Genomic DNA, 22102 nt, shown 5'->3' with positions numbered 1-22102 from the left:
GAGTTCGATTCCCAGCAACTACATGATGGCTCACAACCATTTGTAATGGGATCCAATGCCTTCTTCTGGTGTCTGAGGGCAGCAACAGTGTACTCGCATATATAAAAATAAATAAAATTTAAAAAGTCGAGACTATGCCCTACTACTTTTAGTCTTTTCTATCATGAATGTAAAATCTTGGAAAACTGACTGTTGAAAGCAGTGTTAGGCTGGGTGTGTGGCTTGGTGGCACCACACTTACCACAAATGAGCCCTGCTCTGTATCCAGCACTGCTGACTTTTGGCTTCTAGTAGTTTCCTATTTGTGCTAATTCTTCCCAGGATCTGTTTAAAGAAATCCCACTTTGGGCAAGGGGATATTGCTAAGCTAGTAGAGTATTTGCTCTCTGTGCATAAAGCCTAGAGGTCAATTCCTAGCACCATATAAAACTGGGTGTGGTTACATGGCACCTGTAATTCTAGAATTCCAAAGACTTGATGATCAGAAGCTGAAAATCAGCCTGGGCTATGTTTGAGTTTGAGGCCATCCTGGGTTATATGAGGTTCAGATCTGGAAAGGTGCCATTTTTCTGGGTCTGAACATTTCCCATGGATACCTCCCATTTGATGACCCCAAGCCTTCCTAGGAGGGTACATAGATTCAAGCATTAGCACAAGCCTATACTCCTGGATCTGAGCATGCCCACTCTAATGGAAGCTCGAGTGCCAGCCCCTCTGGCGCTTCATGCCCAATCTTCTCTTTTCCTGGGCATTACTACTTGTGTGGAAGGCCGCAGGTGGGGGCGGGATATTGGGAGGCTGGCTATACATGTTCTAGCCTGGGCACTCCTGAACCTATGACTGTGACCTTTGTCAGCCAGTCCCTACATCCTCATGGGAAGGAAGAGCAGGAGTCTCTGGAAATGCAGATACTACAGTGTGCCTGGGCCACAGAGTCTCTATCCTATGCAGACAAAGTCAAGTGGCCCTGGGGTTCTGTGAGAAAACTGGGAAAGATGAACACTCTTCCCTCCCTGTAGAAATCTCTAAGCGGTATCCTGGTTCAATGCCCTGGAGCTGGCAACTCAACATGACTAGGTTATAACACATCAAGCAATGTAGGTTTCCCCTTGTAATTCCTTAGCAATCAGACTTCTCTATAGAGGTTGTATTTATATAAAAATCTTTAATTTATTTATTTCAAGTAATTTTTCAAACTTTCAATGCAAAGTTTAAGTGAAATCTTCACTCTGAGATACAAAGGGTTAATGAATTACTAAGTCTCTGTCTCTCTCTTTCTGTCTCTGTCTCTTTCTCTCTCACACACCTATACACTCACCACCCCCCTCACACACCTATATACTTACCTCCCCCCACACTCTCACACTTTGGATGCTGTTTTAGGTAGGCCAAGGCTGATGAGCTCGCACTCTACATCTGCTATATACTACATCTACACCAGCACACACCAGCTTACTCCATATTCATGATGGTAGCACTTGGCATAGTTATACATGCTTTTATACTAAAGAACAGGACAATAAAGATTATCCATTATACAGTATGAGGGTACCTTACAAAATGCTTCCTTGAACAGTCTATTCCACATTTAAACAAAACACCAAGTAGTGCTCTCAGTCACCTAAGAAGACAGCCTCACGGGCATTCCATTGGACACCCTGCTCACAGAAAGGAGAACTCAGTTTCCAATGATCACAACAGGAAACAACACAGCTAGCCATCACTGTCTCTCAGCCTCAAGTTTTCTCTTTCTCTTTATTTTCTATGTGCAATTATCTATGCTTATGACAAAAACCTACCCTTGTTTTCCTAAATGTGACTCACGTGACAGAACTGGCCCAGTAAGCCTGGTCTGGGAGCCTGTCAGTCAGTGAGGTTAAGGCCACTGACCATCATAACCTTCCTTTTATCTTTTCTTCCTTTTGTTTTGATTTGATTGTTTTGGAGACAGGGTTTCTCTGTGTAGCCCAGCTGTCTTGGAACTCACTCTGTAGACCAGTCTGGTCTTGAACTAAAAAAAATCCACCTGTCTCTGTTTTCCAAGTGGTCAGATTCAAGGTGTGTACTATCACACACAGCCTGTATTAGCCTTTTGACAGCATGCCACCCCAAATCATGTCCAAGACTCCCACTTCTGTTGGCCAAAATAGCCTGAGCCTCTCAAGCCCTGTAAGAAGACTGGCTGGGTGTTGACCACAGAGTCTTGCCTCACCTGGATAGCAGTTACCTAGCATGGTGCCAGAGTCAAAGGACAAGGGACCTGGTTGAAGCCTTGACACACAGAAGCAGCACCTTGCTTTACCAGGGGTAGAAATAAGTCCCTTGTCTCTTTGAATGTCACAACTTGGATGTCAGGTAGATTTGCGGGCTCTCTCAGGGCCTTGCTGCTGATCAGAACACTTGGGTTTCCAGCCGTCGGATTTCCTTGACCACCAGATCAATGTTAATAATTGGGTTGAAGTACAGAGCCCAGTAAAATAAACAGTTGCAGACAAACTGAGGAATGAGCGGCCAGAACATGGCCATGAAAAGCCCCTGCGTCGATACTTTCCAAAAGTGGCTCCACATCCTCTGGGGCACTGTCCTGAAAAGAAAAAAGAGTGGTGGAGTGTGGGCTTGGATGAGCTGGTTACTGAAGGTCTGCCCCATCACCTGTTCCTACAACTGAGAGACACCAGTCTCCAGCTCCTAGTATGTGACCTCTAAGGATGGTCTCTGGGCACACTGGTACAGCCTCTGTTCTACCTGCTCTGTCACTCCTTTTCTTTCGGTTTTTCATGACAGGCTTCCTCTATGTAGCCCCAGCTGTTCTGGAACTCTAAAACAGGCTGGTCTCAAACTGACAGAGATCTACCTGCTTCTCTGCTTCTGTCTCCCAGTGAAAGGCATGTGCCATCACAACCTGGCAATGGCTCTTTTTTTCTTGAGACAAACTTTCATATAGCTCAAGCTATGTAACAAAGGGTGATCTTAAACTTCTCAGCCTTCTGCCTTTGCCTCTTGAAGGCTGGGATTTCAAACACGGGTCGCCATACCTTATCCACATGGTGTTGGGAATGAACCGCACAGGGACAAAGCCTAAGCACAAATGTCCACATTCTCTAATGAATAAAGGAGTCTGCTGAATAGAAACACCGGAGAGAGTTCTTACAACAATTTATAAGGCCAGGAATTGTGTGAGAGACACAATTGGCCATCAACGCGAAACAAGGTAGCAGCCTGTTTGTCTGCTGGAGCTGTCTTCCTGGAACAGTCTGAATTGCTCTGGAGGTGCCTGCAATTGTCTATCTGGGGCAATGTGTGCATTCCAGGCCCTCCCTTCTCTATTCTTCCTCTGTGATCTGAACTGGAGATATGTTTCATACCTTGAGCTTGGCCATGGAGAGCCTAGCACACTCCTGCAGTGTAACATGTCTGTGAGAGCACATGATTCAAGTTGGGCCAATCAGAGTAAAGGCTTGTTTCAAGTGTGATGGGAAAAGAAGTGCTTGCTTTTCACTAGCACTGCTAGGCCAAGCTCTGGGGCAAGCACACGCCATGAGATGGAAGAGCTGAGAGGAGCTGGGTAGGGTCCTGAAGGAGGCATTCCTGAGAAGAGTGTTTGGATGTCTGGGTCTGTGCTGCTTTGAATAGGTATGTCCACCACAGAGTCATGTGCTTGAGTACTTAGCCCATAGGGAGTAGCACTATTAGGAGGTGTGGCCTAGTTGGAGAAGTGTGTCACTGTGGGGCGGGCTTTGAGGTGGGGGCAGGTTAGCCTAGTGTGACATACAGTCTCCTTCTGCTGCCTGCAGACCAAGATGTAGAACTCAGTCCTTCTTCATCACCATGCTGGCTTGTGTGCTGCCATGCTTCCTGCCATGACAATAATGAACTAAAAAACCCCTGGAATTCTAAGCCAGTCCCACTTAAATGTGTCCTTTATAAGAGTTGCTATGGTCGGGGTTGGGGATTTAGCTCAGCGGTAGAGCACTTGCCTAGCAAGCGCAAGGCCCTGGGTTCGGTCCCCAGCTCCGAAAAAAAGAAAAGGAAAGAAAAACTTAAAAAAAAAAAAAAAAGAGTTGCTATGGTCATAATATCTCTTCACAGCAGTAAGGCCCTCACTGAGATAGGGTCCAAACATGCTTTCTACTCTGGGTAAGCATTTAAATTCTTTGTAGTAAGTCAATTAGGTAGGCTCCTATCACTTGCTACCAATAGATATACCTACAGACTGGGTAGCCCAATGTTCTCATCCTATATTTATCCAGAAACGTTACTGTCCCAAGTGCTGGCAAAACAGAATTAGAACACTATAAAACTCCGATGATATCTCTCTGGCCTTTACTATATTGCTCTTTTTTTATACTTGCTTTTCCTTTGATTACTCATCAATTAATAAAATCCTTCAATTAACCCCCACTTCAGAAATTATCTGGCTTACTTTTCAATGAGGGTGTGATATGGAAGCCAGTTGTACATGTGTGTAGCATTTGGCAGGCAGAGGCATGCTTGTTAAGTTTGAGACCAGCCATGGGCTACACACACACAAATTAGCACAGTGAGCCAAGTATAGTATAGTGGTGTACTCCTTTAGTCCTAGCATTTGTGACCTTGGTCTACTAGTGAGTAGCTAGACAGAGCTACAAAGCAGGACAAAATAAACATATATATACAAAATAATTTTATATACATACATAACAGAAACCTAAAAACTAAACAAAACCAAAGACCACAAAACGCCAAGAGGAATAGCACATGCCTATAGTTCTCCTGGGGCAGGAGAGAACCTGGCACACTGTAGGCCATGCCACTTTTGTGAAGGTCTGGGTGGTATAAGAAAGCAAACTGAGCAAGCGTGGTGAACAAGCCAGGAAGCAGCATTCCTCCACGGCCTCTGATTCAGTTCTTGTCCTGCCTTCCCCAGATGAACTACAAACAATAAGCTGAAATAAATCCTTTCTTCTAGAAACTGATTTTTTTTTTCAAAAAAGAGTTTCTATGTGTAACAGCACTAGTTGTCCTGAAACTCGATTTGTAGATCAGGCTGGACTTGAACTCCCAGATATCTGCAGGTCTCCGTTTCCCAGTTCTGAGATCCTAGTGCTGAGATTAAAAAAGTGCACCACCACACCAGCTTTCCTAAGTTGACTTTGATCAAAGTGTTTTATCATAGCATTAGGAACCTAAGACAGACCCCATCTCTAACAAAATAAAACAAAGAAACCAAAGAAAATCAAGAACAAAACCAAACCTCTATATGGAATGAAGACGCTTCCCAGACACAAATAACTTTCTTATTTGCTGTTTAAAGAATATTTCTCAAGTCAGAGCCTGAGGAGTCAAGGTAAAAATTTTTAAAACGACTTTATTTTAATTCATTTATTTTAGTTTTATGTATATGTATGTTTCTGCATATGAATGTAGTGTCCTCAGAGGCCAGAAGAGGATGTCAAATCCCCTGTGGTTGGAGTTACAGGCCATTGTTGATGGGGGTACTAGGGAACCCTCTTCCCATGCCAGATCTGAAAATATTTTAAAGGGGACCATCTTCATTGGTATTTCTTTATCACTCCCCAGTGCTCCAACCATCCCACAGTAAGGCACTTACTTCAGTTCGCTTCTTGACCAGATCCTCCAAAAAGAGAACAACTCCAGAACAGACAGCAGCATGGCATTGACGATGAGGAAGCGCGATGTCCAGTAGTGGACCTCCAGCCAGTCCCAGGCAAACTCTGCAATCAGCTGATACGGGAGAAAGGAGTACTTGATAAGGAATTCTCTCCACTGCTTCCACGTGGGCTCCCTCAGGTCCTTGAAGAAGAGCACACAACAGAGTCCCAATCAAAGAACTGATTTATACAAGTAATGTCAATAGGTGAGCTTTTATATTTGATTGTGGAAGATCAGAGGTAAAAATCTTTTTTTTTTTTTTTCTTTTTTTTTTTCTTTTTTTCAGAGCTGGGGACCGAACCCAGGGCCTTGCACTTGCTAGGCAAGCGCTCTACCGCTGAGCTAAATCCCCAACCCCTCAGAGGTAAAAATCTTAATAGGCCTGAATTATGAATAACAGGGTGAAATGAATGTAAGATTTCTGTTCTATTCCTTTGCACCTACATGGGAAGGTCAAAACATGCCTAGAATTGAGCATCTTAGCTGTGATAGAATGGTGATATGGTGGGTGGAAAAAAAAAAAGACCTAAATATGTACCTTGAAGAAGTAATTCCTTTAGAGTGTGTATAGTACAGTACACAGATAGTCCAACAGTAGGAAACAAAGGATATTACTCTAATGATCAATTAGATTCAGAGAAGCCATCCCAGCAAAAGGATTTCCATAGGGGTTGGAGATTGACATATGACATAGGGAAATAACTGGCCAGTGCCAGTAGTCATATCCTGGGCCATGGCTTACTACTGTGAGGCCTTAAGAGCAGATCCAAATCCTGCTTTGTAGCGGCCTACCTACTAACCTTCAAGGGTCCTGCCAAATCTCAAGGCCCATGCATCTAACCTCTTAGGGTGCTCTGTACCTACACTGATGTCTTTTATAACAAAATCAATGCTTTTTACAAAAAAATTTCAATATTAAAAGAGTCATCACTCTGGCTGAGTAGTACAGGAAATAAATCTGGCTTCCAGGAGAGCCCCTTTTCTTCTGTAGAGGACTTGCCCTGTAAAACTCATACAAAGGCTGATCTACTTTATCCAGTTTTGTACAACACCGAGGTTCGGACGAATTAGTTTTTTCCTACCAGAAGCTTGGTGAAGATGTCCTCGCCAAAGCTGTCTTCCTGCAAAGGGCAGATGGTGTGGATGAAGGGTAGAAAGGAGTCTGTGTAGTCAAACAAGTACAGGTATAGCAAGCCAAGTCTTGGTGAGCTCTTGAGGGCGTAGAGCAAGAACAGGGACCTGCCTGGGTTGACAGCCTGCAGAGAACAAGACAGACAAAGGACCATGGTATATATATTGTGGCCAGCTCTCCAGTTGCACTCCTTCAATGTCTCATGACCCTTGCCACCAGACTTTCATGTGTGGTACAGAGCTCATTTGTTAGGTTATACTGTAAAAAGCTATAGTCTTGCTGGGCATGGTTGTATACATCTCTAATATGTGCAAGAAGACTGAGAATCTGAGGCCAGCCTTGGTATCAAGACGAGTTCAAGGGTAAGCCACATAGCAAAAGAACATCTCAAAACCCAAGACGCTGGCTAGAGGTGAGAATGCACACCCTCAAACCCAGTTCCAGGAGATTCAATCCTTCTTCGGGCCTCTGAGGGCATTTGGCACACATGTGGTACATAGACATACAAGCAGGCCATATATCCAAACACATTACAAAAAAAAAAAAATTAGGCTAGGTAAGATAGCTTAGTGAATAACGGCACCTGTCGCCAAACCTGACAACCTGGGTTTGACCCCTGGCACCCATATAGTAGAAGAAAAGATTTTCTTCCAATATTTGCAGATTGTGAGACTTACACATGTGTGCCATGGCAGCTGCATGTGTATACACAGCTCTAAGAATAAATATGCAAATAAAACAGTATTATAAGACACACCTTGAGCTGGGCATGATGCTGAACATTTATCATCCTGGCACTTGTGGAGCAGAGGTAGGATCAAGACTAGCATCGGTTTCATTGATATTGACTCTACCCTGGGATCATCTCAAAACACCAAACCACCATCACCACCACCACCACCACCACCACCACCACCACCACCACCACCATCACCATCACTCAAATTGTACAAATTGTACAAATTTTCAACTAAGGAACTCCAGACCCATTCTTCAAAAATTATGGTAAATTTTGAAAAAGGTGAATTTTAGGAGTCAAGTATTATGCTTTTGCTCCCAGCACTTGGGGGGCAGAAGCAGATAAATCTCTGTGAGTTCAGAAAAGCCACTTTGAACTACGTAGTGAACTCTAGGACAGTCAAGGCTACATGGTGAGTCTCTATCTCAAGAGAAAGAAACAAACAAAAAAGAGTCAAGTCTGGTGAGGAAGGCATGTGATCCTGGTAGCTAGGAGCCCAAGACAGGAAGCTGCTGAGTTCTGGGCATGTCTAGATTTTTGCCTCAAGAAGAGACTTTTTTTTTTTTTTTCAGAGCTGGGGACCGAACCCAGGGCCTTGTGGTTGCTAAGCAAGCGCTCTACCACTGAGCTAAATCCTCAACCCCAAGAAGAGATTTCTATTTGCCTATCTGTTGATTGACTGACAAACCACCCAACTATCCATTGAGCTAGCAATTGAATATAGGCCCCTTTTGCATGCATGCTAGGCTTTATCACTAAGCTATCCCAGTCACCTTTTCTTATTAACAACACACAGTCACTTTCTCATTTTTAGTGAGTGTTTGTTTATCTGTGTCAGATATTTAACCTGTTGATAAGCTCTCTCTCTCTGTGTGTGTGTGTGTGTGTGTGTGTGTGTGTGTGTGTGTGTGGTTTATGTGCCTCACATTTGTGAAGGTGTTCTCCCTTGTGTGCGCAGACCAAAAGTTAACAATGGTGGCCTCTACTAATACCTGCTACTTTATTTTCTGTGACAGAGTCTCTCTCTCACTGTACCTAAACCCTGCCATTTTGGCTAGGCTGGCCAGCCAACAAGCTTCTGGGATCTGCCTGTTTCTGACCCATTAGAGCCTGGGTTACCCAGGTCGTTATGCTTTGCTTTTCCATGGATGCTGTGGATCTGAACTCATGTCCTTATGCTTACATACAAGCACTTTACTCACTGAGCCATCTCCCAGACACTTAGGCATGTTTGTTTGTCTTCCTTCCTCCCTCCCTTCCTTCCTTCCTTCTTCCCTTCCTTCCTTCCTTCCTTCCTTCCTTCCTTCCTTCCTTCCTTCCTCCCTCCCTCCCTCCCTCCCTCCCTCCCACCCTCCCTCCCTCCCTCCCACCCTCCCTCCCTCCCTCCCTTCCTTCCTTCCTTCCTTCCTTCCTTCCTTCCTTCTTCGAGTGTTTCTCTGTGTATCCCTGGTTGTCCTGGAACTAGTTCTGCAGACCAGGCTGGTCTCAATTCAGAGATCCACCTCCTCTGGATTAAAGACATGTGTCATCACCGCTCTGCTCCTTGGGTTATTTTTAATGTGCTCTATGGCTAATTACATTCACTTTTTTTCCCATCCAGACTTGGTGTTGCATGGCTGCAATCCCAGCACTCAGGAGACTGAGGTAGGAGGACTGTGAGTTCTTTTGAGTTGGACTACAAAGATAAACTATGTCTAAAAAACAAAACAACCCCACGCTCGCCAAGGCCAGTGCAGTTTCCATTGGGATGTTATTAATAAACTGTCCTCCTTTATGTTACACCGCTAATGGATGAAAGCTACCCAGTCATTCCATTTGCACCTCTTGAATGACAAACAAACATTTTTACTACATATTTAAGAGCTATGGGCTGGAGAGATGGCTCAGCGGTTAAGAGCACTGACTGCTCTTTCAGAGGTCCTGAGTTCAATTCCCAGCAACCACATGGTGGCTCACAACCATCTGTAATGGGATCTGATGCCCTCTTCTGATGTGTCTGAGAACAGTGACAGTGTATTTATATATAATAAATAAATCTTTAAAAAGAAGAGTTATATAGTTTCATCTTTCTTTTTTTTTTTTTTTTTTTTCGGAGCTGGGGACCGAACCCAGGGCCTTGCACTTCCTAGGTAAGCGCTCTACCACTGAGCTAAATCCCCAGCCCCCCTCATCTTTCTTTATAATGCCTCTTTCAACATGCATGCATGTCTATATTCCAAATAATTGCTTTTTACAGTTTCATCTTTTCTGTCTGTAAAGGAGAATCAACTGACACCATCACAATGAGGATCAAGTTATCTGATACAGTAAGATGAAGTTATGTATTATTTGTGAGCTGATAATTAGATACTTCTTCATATACTGTCAATGTATTGTAAATATGCTGAAGAATGAGAATATCTAAAGCAGCACCATTTGTTGTAACCATTAAAATCATCCAGTATTTACACCAATAAAGAAATGAGAGCCGTAAACTGAGTTCCAACCCTGCTAGCTCACTCAAGAGATAACTTTACTTTCTGAATGACATTTCTGATCCTACAACTAAACTGCTAGCACGTTAGAAAGCTCTTTCTGTGTCATTCTACCTAGCTAGTCTACTTTTCTCTTGAGCTCCCACAAACCCAAGATTTCTTTTCCTAGAATACTGTTTTACCTGAGTCCTGACAGTTTTTCTGTATTGTTCTGACATCTGACAAGCCCACAGAGAAAATTCTCTCTCTCCTACCAAGAGTTCCTTCCAAGCCAAAAGAAGAGAGCAAGCTCTATCAAAGGTCCAATTGCTTATGAAAGAACTCTCCAGCTCCCTTTACTCTCCACACAGCGGGGGTCTCCAAGCCACATCAGTAGGGGCTGACTCATTGCTCCTTTACAGTGGTGTTGCTCAAGGTCATTCAGTTGACTTTGCCTCAGGTCATAGAGCAAAGACTTAAGACCTTTCTCAAGCACTTGCCATAGCATAGGCAGGGACTTTCCATTCTTTAGCATTCTTATCTATGGAGGTTTGAAAGGCACACCCAAACTCCACCTCTTCAGGACATACCTAACTATATCTGACAAATACAGCATCTATGTAAGCTTTTATATTTTACTAATAATTAGGTTCTCTATGTACAACAATCATGTAACCTGTAACAGTAATAGTCAGAACAGAAAAGTTGTTACTATCAACAGGAATATCCATAAATTGTCACACATGTTCAGTAAAGGATTCATCAAAGAGATAAAGAATGAACTAGAGCACCAGGGAAAACCAGCTATTTGCAGAAGACTGTCCGTGGTTCTTGACTCTTACCTGTGGAACAATGTATCTAGTGGATATCATAGATTATGAACAGAAACCTGAGAGGCTTGTGAAGCACCTACTGTGGGACATGGTGCCTCTGGAGACTAGCAGTGCCTGCAGTTTCATTGTCTGCAGTGTTTTTTAAGTCACACACTGAACAGCAAGGTGATTGCTAGTGGTTTTCTACCACTCCCTCTCCCCAATCAAAACAAGAAACCACGAGTTTACCTTGTATTCCCAGAGATTCTGTGGTGGCTTCACACCCAGGGCTCTCACGCGCTCCAGCTCCATGAGGATGACTCTTCTGTGGCTACTGTTTTCTATGGTGTAAGGTGCCCTGGAAAATTCTTCTTCTGTCAAAGTTAAAAGTAACCTGCAGGGATGAGGGGTGGAGGCAGACACTGGGTTTTGCCTTACTGCACAGGGATGTAGGCTTGCTTGGTAAGGCTGAACATTAGTTTAATCAGACAGTTGTGCCAAGAGCAGTTTGTTTACTGCCTGCCAATTTCCAATTGGAAATATTTTCACAAACCATTGTCATTATTTAACTCTGCAGAGTTAAATACTATGGATCATGCCCATACTATGGATCAAAACCTGGCTTCAGAAATAAAGTGACTTGCTTTAGGCACATCAGGATGTTTGTTCTTAAGCCTCCAATCCATTACAGATTCCTACCGTCATATTACTTTATTTCTAAAAGGATGTATGTAGGAGAAAACCAGAAGGAAATCCAACTGAACACTTTATTACATTAAACGTGGTGGCTTTAGCTGTATTCAATACTGCACATCTGCAATACTAGTGACTTGGAAGGCTGAAGCAGAAGGATGTTCAGTCTGAGGCCAGCCTGGGCAACATATCAAGATCTCAACTTCAAACAAAACAGAAATGGTGGTTGTTCTGAGATACTGATTCAACTTAATAAGAGTTATAAACCCCTTATTTACTTTAGGGGCCGGAGATGATTCAGTAATTAAGAGGCCACTCTACCAGCAGACCTGGGTTCAATTCCCAAACTGATTTGGTGGCTACATTTGGTCTATAACTCCAGGTCCAGGAAATCTGAAGGCTCTCTTCTCAGCTCCACACGAACCAGGTATACTTATGATACAGAGACAAAAAATGGAGGCAACACACACACACACACACACACACACACACACACACACACACACACACACACAAATAAATTTAAAAATTCATTATGTATAAAAGTAAGAAAGAAAACAGAGAAAACAAAATGGAATGAAAATGCAAAGCAAAAAAATACCCAAAATCTATTTCTACAACAACCTATCCAACAATCTATTTCTACAGCTGTTATCACTGTTAAAACCACCCTTGTAGGTGAGAGATAGTTCTGTAGAAGAGGATATAAAAAGCTAAGTTCACTCCTATAATTATAACACGAGAGAATTGAACACTCAAGATCAGACTGGGATACACTGTTAAATCTGTCTCAAACAAACAAAGCAGCGAAGCTAAACCAAACAAAAAACCCCTAGAACCCAACAAAATATTTATATAACTATATAAACTAAACAGAAAGACACTAGGGCCAGGGAGGGTTTCAACAGTGGAGAGCAGCTCGTATGTTCAAAGCCCTTTGTAATTTCCAGCATGGCAACCTGGCAAGAAAACTCCTTCAGATTTGGAAAGACATGTGATAAGATTTTTTTTGAGACAGGGTGTGATGTATAACCCAGGTTGAACTTGAACTCTGACCCTCCTACCTATATCTTCTAAGTGCTGGGATAACTGTGTACCACCATGTTCAGTTATGTCTATTATGATATTAACAGCAATAATTTGTGAAGAGTAGCAACATTGTCATTCTTCTTTGTCTTCTTTTTGTTTGTTTGTTTGTTTTTTGAGACAGGGTTTCACTGTGTTGTCCTGATCTCAGTGTAGACCAGGCTGGCATTGAACTCAGATCTGCCTGCCTTTGCCTGAATGCTGGGATTAAAAGCGTGCACTCCTGCTGCCCAGCTAGTCTTTAAAAACAATAAATGTTACTTTCATAATGAGGAGTAAGATAGAAATTAACCGATTACTCAATGTGTTTGAAAAGTAAATACATATAGACCCTGGGATGTGGCCATTCCTCTCCAAGAAGAGTTCCCAAAATACATATCTACACAAAACCTTGTGAAAGGAATGACTTTAGCAGCACTCTTCAAAGAGCTCCAAATGATATCAAGTCAAATGCCCATCAAGACAAGAACTGGGGTTGGGGATTTAGCTCAGTGGTAGAGCGCTTACCTAGCAAGCGCAAGGCCCTGGGTTCGGTCCCCAGCTCTGAAAAAAAAAAAAAAAAAAAAAAAAAAAAGAGAGAGAGAGAGAGAGAGAGAGAGAAGAACTGACAATCTGGTCTACCTGTATGAAGAGTTTTTCAGAGACAGACTAAAGCACAGGTGATGTTACAACACTGTGAACCTTGAAATTAGCCTGAGTGAAAAAGCTGCACAAAAGGGGTCCATGTTGCATGATTATATGCAGGATCCACAGGCAAAGATAAATGGAATCTACTGAGGGAGAAGGAGTGAGAGTGGACCAGTAAGGAAAAGAGGGTCTGTTGGGGAGTCAGGAAATGACTGGAAATGGTTGTATATATCTGTGAAGACATTACAAACACATTCACTTCTGTAAGAAAAGGATTTGTGGCAGGTAGAATGTATCTCAATAAAGCCATCTACAAACAGTCTGGTGTGGACAGGATTTCCTTATGTCACCTTGTGGCCTGATAGTTGCCAGGCTGGCCTCAAACTCACAAGAGCTCTGCCTGCCTCTGAGATTAAAGGCCTGCCTGCACCACCACACTTACCCTGGTGTGACAGATTTTAATTCCTCACCTTCCATTTACTCTTTCAGATAAGAACCTGTCTCTGTACAGTGAGGCCCAAGGGCCTAGCTGTTCTAACCAGAGGACAACTTCTTCTGTCGTCCATTTGTCTACAGCCTTGTGCACCAGGAGGCCATGCTCAGACTCTCTGCTGCGCCAGTGATACACAAGCAGGATGACCTGAAAGGAGACAGGAGACCAGAGCGAAAAGGTCAGTTTCTAAGGATGTGAGGAGTCGAAGGGGCAGGGCAAGGAAGTGGCTGAGTCTGAGAAAAGACACCAAGTCTATTCAAGAAAGAAGGCACCCTGTGTCACAGAGAATGAGGACATAAGTCTCCAGGCTCATTTCTGCTCATGACTGTGCAAAGATCTGGAAAGGTTACATGACAAACAGTGTAGGATCAATTGTGTCCCTGACTTCACCAACTCATTTGCCTTTTCTAGGGGAAACCATTAAGATTTTCAGAAGACTGGACTTAAGCAGTCTTTACACTGGCAGTGACATATGTGCTCTTAAGAAGCCTACAACAGTGCAGATATGGTTTCTCAGTCTTGTTCTGCCTTTTTCCTGAGTTCTACAATGGGGGTTTCATCATGATGCCACTGGAGAGGTCAGGAAGAGTTAGGTTAAATAGGAGCAGAGCTAACACTTACCCAGACAAAGCCTATTATACAGGTTCTGTTTTCACCATGCAACACAATTCTAGTGACTACAAAGAGTTAGACCTGGTCACACTATCAACTGTTTAAAGTGATGCTAGAACTGACTTCAGAAGCAACTGGGGGTTGGTGCAGGGTGTAGATTAAACAGCCAAACTTACTGCCACACCAGTTAAAGCTGTGAGTACGCCGGAGAAGAATCCCCCTCCTCTCTGCTGATTCACTCTCCCTGTGCTGGGAGCTAAGGGATTTTGATCATTCCCATATTTCTGAAAGGCTGCAAGACTTTGGACTACATCATTATTCTGCTGAATGTCTTCAACTCGCATTTTAATGGCATCAGGAAATAACTTTTCAATGGCGTCCCTGTGGAGAGGAGAGAAACCACAGGATAGGTAAAGAGCAATAAAGAGTTCTACAAAAAAGCAAAAATTAACAACAACCTATGTGTCCACCACTAAGGAAACAGTCAAATGAAATATTCAGACCCAAGTCTTTTCCCTGAAAGGACTAAACCCAAGGCCTCATATGTGGCAGCGAAGTGCTTTACCACCCTGCCCTTGATAGTGCCAGGTGTGGTACACACACCTTTAATCCTAACACTCCAAGGGCAGAGCTCTGTGAGTTCCCAGCTAGCCTGATCTACATAGACAGTTCCAGGCTAGCCTGGATGGCATAGTGAGATTGACTCAATAAAATGACTTACAATGATTACGTTCACATATGTGTCCAATGAGTGAGCATGGTCATGCACGTGTGGAGGTTAGATGACAACTTTCAGGAGTCTGTTATCCTCTACCATCAAACTCTGGTCATCATGCTTGAGTGGCAAGTACTATGACCTGCTGAGCCTAGAATATTGAACTCTTATGGTAGAATACCACATATTCTTATAAATGTACTGGCCCACTGAGTGTCAAGTTAGATAACTGCATGACAACAGTGATATTCCAATACACACTGATGTGAGAAAATACTAGCATTTTTCTGTCAGCACATATATTGAAAAGTATTTTTGAAAGGTCTCATGTAGCCCAGGGTGGCCTTGATTTCCTCAGACAGCAAGGATAACTGAGCTCTGAGCTCCTGGATCCTCTTCCTGCACCAGCATGCCCTGCTTCAATTGCATTCTTTTGTGCTACGAATTTACTTACTTCATACGTGGGTGTGTGCCTGAGTACACGCATGGGTGACATATTTCCAGAGTGCACGTGTGCCTGAGTGTATGTATGGGCACCACTCCTGGAGCTAAAATTACAGGCACTACCATGTGGGTGCTGGGAGTTGAACCCAGATCCTCTGTAGGAGTCGTATGCACTTAACTCCTGAGTTCTCTCTCCAGACCTCTTCAAAAGTTTTAAAAATCTGAACAAAATCACAACTAAGTCATAACTGAAGTTACTCAGCAGAAAAAGGAAAGATCCTAAGGTAAGAGAGAAGAGATTGCTAGCTTGATTACTAATTCTGACTTTTAAAAATGATATAAACAATAAACTAGATGTGGCTGTTATTGCCAGTGGTCCCAGCATTAGGGAAGCCAAATAGGGTGAATACTGTGGTTTTGAGTCTAGCCTGGGCCACAAAATGAGACCCTGTTTCAAAAACCCAATGAAATTAAAAGTATATGAATGTATATATCTGTATGTACAGTTTATGTTACATAGAAATTCACTTACAGAAATAGAAAATAAAATCCAATTGGAAAAGTATTCTATATAGTTATTTTTTTGACAGAAGTGCTATTTCCTTCTTTTATAAAAAAAATCTAGGTTTTTTTTTTTAATTTTACAAATGAATATTGGTAATTTACATCATTTCCCCTTTTCCCTCTCCTCTAATTCTTCCCTGTAAAATTAATGACTTTATTAGTGTTTTATATATAAAACCCACTGAGTCCACTTGGTGCTGCTCAAATATATGTGTCCAGTGCTGACCACTTAGAATTGGATGAGCTTGTCCCTGGGGAACACTGATTCTCTTTCTCTCAGCAGTCACGGACTGCTTGTAGTTCTTGATTTAGAGGTAGGATTTGAAAGTTGCCATGTCAACTGTCAACTGGTGGTGTGTTCATTCAGGTCTTATTAATGCAAACATTTTTCAGATTTCAGGTTGTAGCTTCCTTGTTATATCTCGAAAGTACCTCATATGAAGCATCTTGGTCTTTCATCTCTGGCTCTAACGATCTTTCCATGATTTGCCCTGAGCCTTAGGACAGGGTTATGTTATAATCAACTGGGGCTAAGTGCCCACTGTCATTTACCCTCTGCATAAGTCCACCAGCTTTAGACCCTGTAGTAGGATCTGTTGGCTATAAAAAAAAATTTTTTAAAAAGCTTCTTTTTTTCTTTATTTTTATTTTTCCCCTCAAGATAGGGTTTTTCTGTGTAGCCCTGCTGTCCTGGAGCTCACTCTATAGCCCAGGCTGGCCTAGTGTATGAGCTCTCAGAACCAAGCTAAGTATGGGGACGCCTAGGCCTAGTTCTAAAACTCTTTCTATTACATTACTTATTTTGTGTATGTGTTTATGGATGTGTTGACTTTGGGGAAACCTTCCTTTTTTTTCTCTCCATGGAACATGCTGGAAGTTGGAGGACAACTTTCTACCCTGTGGAAGGAGGAGATTAGACTTTGGTGGCCAGGTCTGGCAGTGTGTTAACCTACAGAGCTATCTTGCTGGCCCCGTAGGGCTCTTTGGTAAAGTAAAGCAGATAGTTATAAGCAATGCTGGGTTGAAGGGTTGGAGGACCTTTTGGGTATTCTAATGATCTGAGAGAGGTTAGGCACATTGCTAAGGTAAGAAGAAGAAAAAGAATGAGATCCTCAAAAGGCACTGGGCATGGTAGCACATGACTGATCCCATAAGACGTAGGCAGATCTCTGTGAACTCTAAGCTATATAGTGAGACCCTGTCTCAAAAAAAAAAAAAAAAAAAAAAAAAGGAACAAACCACACACACACACACACACACACACACACACACACACACACACACCACACCACACCACACCACACCACACAACACCACACCAAAACCAACAAACAAAAACTAGGAAGAGCTGAAGAGGTTCTGTGTTAAGAGTGTTGCTGCTCTTACAGAGGAACCAAGTTTGATTCCCAGAATCCACATGATGGCTCACAACCAGAACTCCAGTTCCAGGGCACCCAGTACCTTCGTCTGACTTTCTCAGGCACAAATAAGACGCACATTTGTAAACGCAGGTAAAAATCATAGATACAAATAAAAAGAAACCAGAACCAGTAAAACAAAAACTGGAAAAGCTCTACGCATGGGAGCATGAAAGAACCAGCCATCTGAAAGGGTTTGTGGCTGGTTGTGAAAGAAACTTTACCAGGTGATGACAGACATAGGTTTTACTTACAGATTATGAAAGTCAGCATCTAATTGTACAGTTTTATCATTTTCTTCTAAGTATAAACCAAGAAGAAGTGCTCTGGAATAGGGGATTGTAAGCAACAGTCATAACCAGAAATGTATGTCTGTTTCTTCCTGTGGAACAAAACGGTCAGCTGTGCATGTCAGCCTGTCCCTAAAATCCTAGCATTTAGAAGGCCGAGGCAAGAGGCGGTGTGAGTCTGAAGCCACCCTGAGTTGAGTGAGACTCGTTCCTAAAACTCTAAGTGGGTTCAAGAGTCAATAGGAAAGGTAGTGGAGTGGAACTCAGGAGGCAGGCAGATAGGTCTGTGAATTCAAGGCCAGCCTAATCTACCCAGCAGGTCCATGCCAGCCCGACATGGTGCAGTGAGACCTTGTCTAAAAAAATAAATAAAACAGGACAGATGACAACCAGGACTTGTAAGAAAGGGAATCTGGTGTTTTGGTTCCAAGCTCTGCCCCAAGTCTGCTTCTTCATAACAGCAGTTCCCACAGAGAACCACACTGCACATCCATGCTGTCAAAGGACCCAATGTTACCTGAGGAGAATGTTGACTTTGGGAAAACCTTCCCATTTTTCTCTGCATTCTGGACACTCTGTTTTCTTTGAAGACATCCACCATAATGCTAAGCAGTGCCGGCAGAAGCTGTGGCCACAGTTCAAGGTGGTGGGGTTAACCAGGGTGTCGTAACAGCAGTGGCAGGAGAACTCACTCACAGAAATCTGAGGGCCACTGCTTCTGACAGGATGATCTTCTTCCTGCCCTCTCATGCTCAGGTCATTTTTCTGAGGCTCCTCCATCTCTCAGCAAATTCAGGGATCCATACATATAGACACTTTCAAACTCGGGATACTGCTATAGTGCATCGTAGTCTGTGGGAGTGGAGGGAGAGAGCAATAAAACAGGATGAACAGTAGCTGTAAGATTACTGTCATTTCATTCAAGGTTTTTTTTTCTCTTTTTCTTTTTAAGGGGTATATGTGTGGGGGAGAGGTGAGTAATATAGTCCAGGCTGGCTCAAATTCTAGACCCTCCTGCATCAAGCTCCTAGTAGTCAAGAACAAAGATGTGTGCACCATACCTTGTTTCTGTGAAGCTGTGAATTGAGCCAGGGCTTCATACACGCTAGACAGAACTCTACCAACTAAGCTGTATCTGAAAATGATAAGGTATAAAACAGTACCCCACACCCACAAGAGGAGGGCAATAGGCACATATTTCTGGTGGTAAGGTAAGTTTCTCAGTCTTGCCATTGTCATCCACACTGGCCACAAAGACAAGAGCTTAGGCATGATGTTTGAAGACACCATATTAACAGACAGTGTACACTTGTTCAGGAGTTGAGGAGGGTCACAGCACTTTAATTTGAAACTAGCATGAGAGCATACAAAGATCACGTCAAAACAATAAAAGCTAACTATGGGGCTGAAGAGATGGCTCAGCAGCTAAGAGCACTGACCGCTCTTCCAGAGGTCCTGAGTTCAATTCCCATCAACCACATGGTGGCTCACAACCATCTATAATGGGATCTGATGCCCTCTACTGGTGTGTCTGAAGACAACTACACAGTGTATTAAATAATTAAAAAAAAAAGCTAACTATGGTAGCTTACACCTGTAGAACCAAGGAGGCTGAGGCAAGCAACTAACTCCAGAGGGTTAAAGTTATGTTTTAAGTTTAAATTACTTAAGAGAGCTATAAAATAAAATGTCTTAAACCCGTAAGATCCACTTGACCAAGGATAGATAACTTCCTAGAATGCCGAGGGCTGTTCTTCAAGTAGATAACAAGCCAACTGTTTTCACTCCTGTAAACAAGGTTGGTTGCCCCAACTGCACAGGATGTGTGATCAACTGCTTGATCACACATAGGCAGGAGGCACAGAGGCAGGAAGTACATCACGAAGTATGCTTGCTTTGATTGGGCAAGTGCAAGAAGTATGTGGCTGTGTGGGACTTGCCTTTATAGCACTGGGACTAATGTGTAATTCACAGTCATTCTCTGGGAATCCCAGGTGTGGACATGGCTAGTGTCCATCATCCTGGCCAGTACTGAATAAAGCTTGCTTAAATTTTGGCTCAAAAATTGTGGCAGTGGTCTTATTCTTGCCCAGTAGGATTAACACAGCCTAGGCAATATAGTGGGTACCAAGCTAGACAGGGCCACATAGCAAAATTTTTACTCCAGAAAACCATAACATGCAAATAAAACACAAAAAATGAACACAGGCCCCAGTGTGCAGCTCAGCCTTCTCAGTGTGACACACTAGTATATGATAAGTACATTACAAGCATTTTTGTTTTGGTTTTGCACTGCTGAAGATCAAAACCTTGTCTATACTAGGCAGGTATTCTAGTACTGAGTTACATCCTCAGCCCAGGACACCATCACTCTCTGAGCATCTCTTAAAAGCTAGGTGCTAAGCCAGGCCCTTAGATAAAAGACCATCACATCTGAATTCAGCTAGGGGCAGGATACAGGCCATCTAAGTGAGAGCTAGCTAGGCCTGCTTCGGGCACTGTTTTGTATTTTTGCCAAAACCAGCAGTGACAGACAGGGCTGTGATCTGCTATGGTGTTTCCTATACCAGGTTAATGAAGCTGGAAGATGGCTGCTGAGAGCACATGACAATTTCAGGTGCAGTGAAGTCAGTGAAGCTGAGTTCTCCATGACAAATCTCTTTGTGAATGGGGCTGGGCTGAGAAGAATTATGGACAAGTCACAAAGATGTCTTGCTTACTGCTCTGTTGCTCTGTTAGAACACCACGACTGAGATAACTTAAAAGAGAAGGAAGGGGGTTTGGCTTATGCTTCCAGAGGGCTGAGTGTTCATCAAGGTAGGAAAGTGCGCCAACACAGCAGGCATGGTCGGATGAGGATGCCGAGAGCTCACACCTCACATGCTGAGCACAGGCACAAAACAGCTAAGTAGAAATGATTCAATCTTTAAATTCTTAAAGTCTGCCCCCAAGGAGATACACTTTCTCTAACAAAGCCACACCTCTTAAACCTACCTGTCTTATTTAGGGTTTTACTGTCGTGAACAGACACCATGACCAAGGCAAGTCTTATAAGAACAACATTTAATTGGGGCTGTCTTATGGTTCAGAGATTCAGTCCAGGCAGACATGGTACAGGCAGAGCTGAGAGTTCTACATCTTCATCTGAAGGCTGCTAGTGGAAAACTGACTTTCAGGCAGCTAGGATAAGGGTCTTAAAGTCCACATTTACAGTGACACACTTCACATTTACATGGCCACACCTTCTAATAGTGCCACTCCTGGGGTTTAGCATATACAAACCATACACTACCCAAATAGCTCTCTACTAACTAGGACCAATTTAAATGCCCAAGACTCTGGGAGACATTTATCATTCAAAGCACCATACAGGGTATTAATGCTTTGCTTTAAGAAGGCAGAAAACGAAATATAAGGATCAGGGATTAGTGCTGTGGGACCATGAAGAATATATAGAATGTTAAGAAAATAAGTTAAAAATTAAGGGGAAGGGGAGGCAGTGCTTGTCATGGAAGCATAGATGCCTGAGTTTGAAGCCTCAGCAGCCATGGAAATTCAGGCAAGGGTAGTGTGTGCTTATAATCCCACTACCAAGGAACCAAAGGCAGGGAGATCCATGGGGTTCACTGGCCAATTAGTCTAGCTGAACTGATTTGTAAATATGTCTCTGTGTCAAAAAATTAAGTGACACCTTTAATTCCAGTACGTGTAAGCAGGCAGTTGGGTACCTGTGAGTTGGCTAGCCATGGCTATACAGCTATACAGTGAGATACTGTCCCTGTCTCAGGGAGCAAAAAGTTGGGGTGCATTAGGGAAGACATTCAACACTGACTTCTTCTTTACACAATGCACACTGTGGGGACGGAGGCTTGCCTTCCCATATCACACTTATTCCAACCAAAGAAGGTACCTGTGGTAAATTGAGTAAGAATGGTACCATGCTGCTGGGCTATGTGGCACAGAACTTTAATCCCAGCATTTGAGTGGCAGAGGCAAATGTATCTCTCAGTTTGAGGCAAGCCTGGTGGAAGAGGGCCAGGGCTACACAGAGAAACTATATTGGGGGAGGAGGAGTTGGGAAGGCAGGAGAGGAGAGGGATGATATGACCGAAAAAAAAACAAAAACAAAAACAAAAACAAAAAAAGGAGGTGCGGCCTTGTTGAAGGTGTATCACTGAGGGTTGGCTTCAAGGCTTTGAAAACCCAGCCATTTAGGCTCTCTTTCTGCCCAGGGATCAGGATGTAGCTCTTAACTACTGCAAAAGTGCCAGCATGCTCCCTGTCATGATGATAATGGACTAAACCTCTGACGCTGTAAGCAAGTGGCTCCAGATCAAATGCTTTCTTTCATGAAGTTGGAGTGTTCATGGTG

General features: G+C 43.1%; 1 protein-coding gene across 4 annotated transcripts in view; it reads right to left on the bottom strand.

Moving 5' to 3' along the window:
• Positions 1 to 1145: 1145 nt before the first annotated feature.
• The window catches only part of Bfar (bifunctional apoptosis regulator), a 32962-nt gene continuing 12005 nt past the window's right edge, over positions 1146 to 22102 (bottom strand). For 2 of the 4 annotated variants that reach the window (NM_001013125.2, XM_087572638.1), the window contains 7 exons: positions 18248 to 18582; positions 14476 to 14680; positions 13665 to 13834; positions 11038 to 11182; positions 6735 to 6908; positions 5591 to 5793; positions 1146 to 2584 (listed from right to left, as the gene is read on the bottom strand). In NM_001013125.2, the coding sequence (NP_001013143.1) occupies positions 2392 to 2584; positions 5591 to 5793; positions 6735 to 6908; positions 11038 to 11182; positions 13665 to 13834; positions 14476 to 14680; positions 18248 to 18510 (1353 nt within the window). In that variant the 5' untranslated portion in view covers positions 18511 to 18582 and the 3' untranslated portion in view covers positions 1146 to 2391. Of the gene's footprint in view, positions 2585 to 5329; positions 5505 to 5590; positions 5794 to 6734; positions 6909 to 11037; positions 11183 to 13664; positions 13835 to 14475; positions 14681 to 18247; positions 18583 to 22102 lie in introns of those variants that run through there. The other 2 variants (XM_087572640.1, XM_087572639.1) reach the window with 1 other exon arrangement.

The sequence above is a fragment of the Rattus norvegicus genome, chromosome 10 (genome assembly GCF_021556685.1).
Source record: "Rattus norvegicus strain SHRSP/BbbUtx chromosome 10, alternate assembly SHRSP_T2T, whole genome shotgun sequence".
NCBI classification, from domain to species: domain Eukaryota; kingdom Metazoa; phylum Chordata; class Mammalia; order Rodentia; family Muridae; genus Rattus; species Rattus norvegicus.
This window is presented reverse-complemented; position numbering and strand designations above follow the sequence as displayed.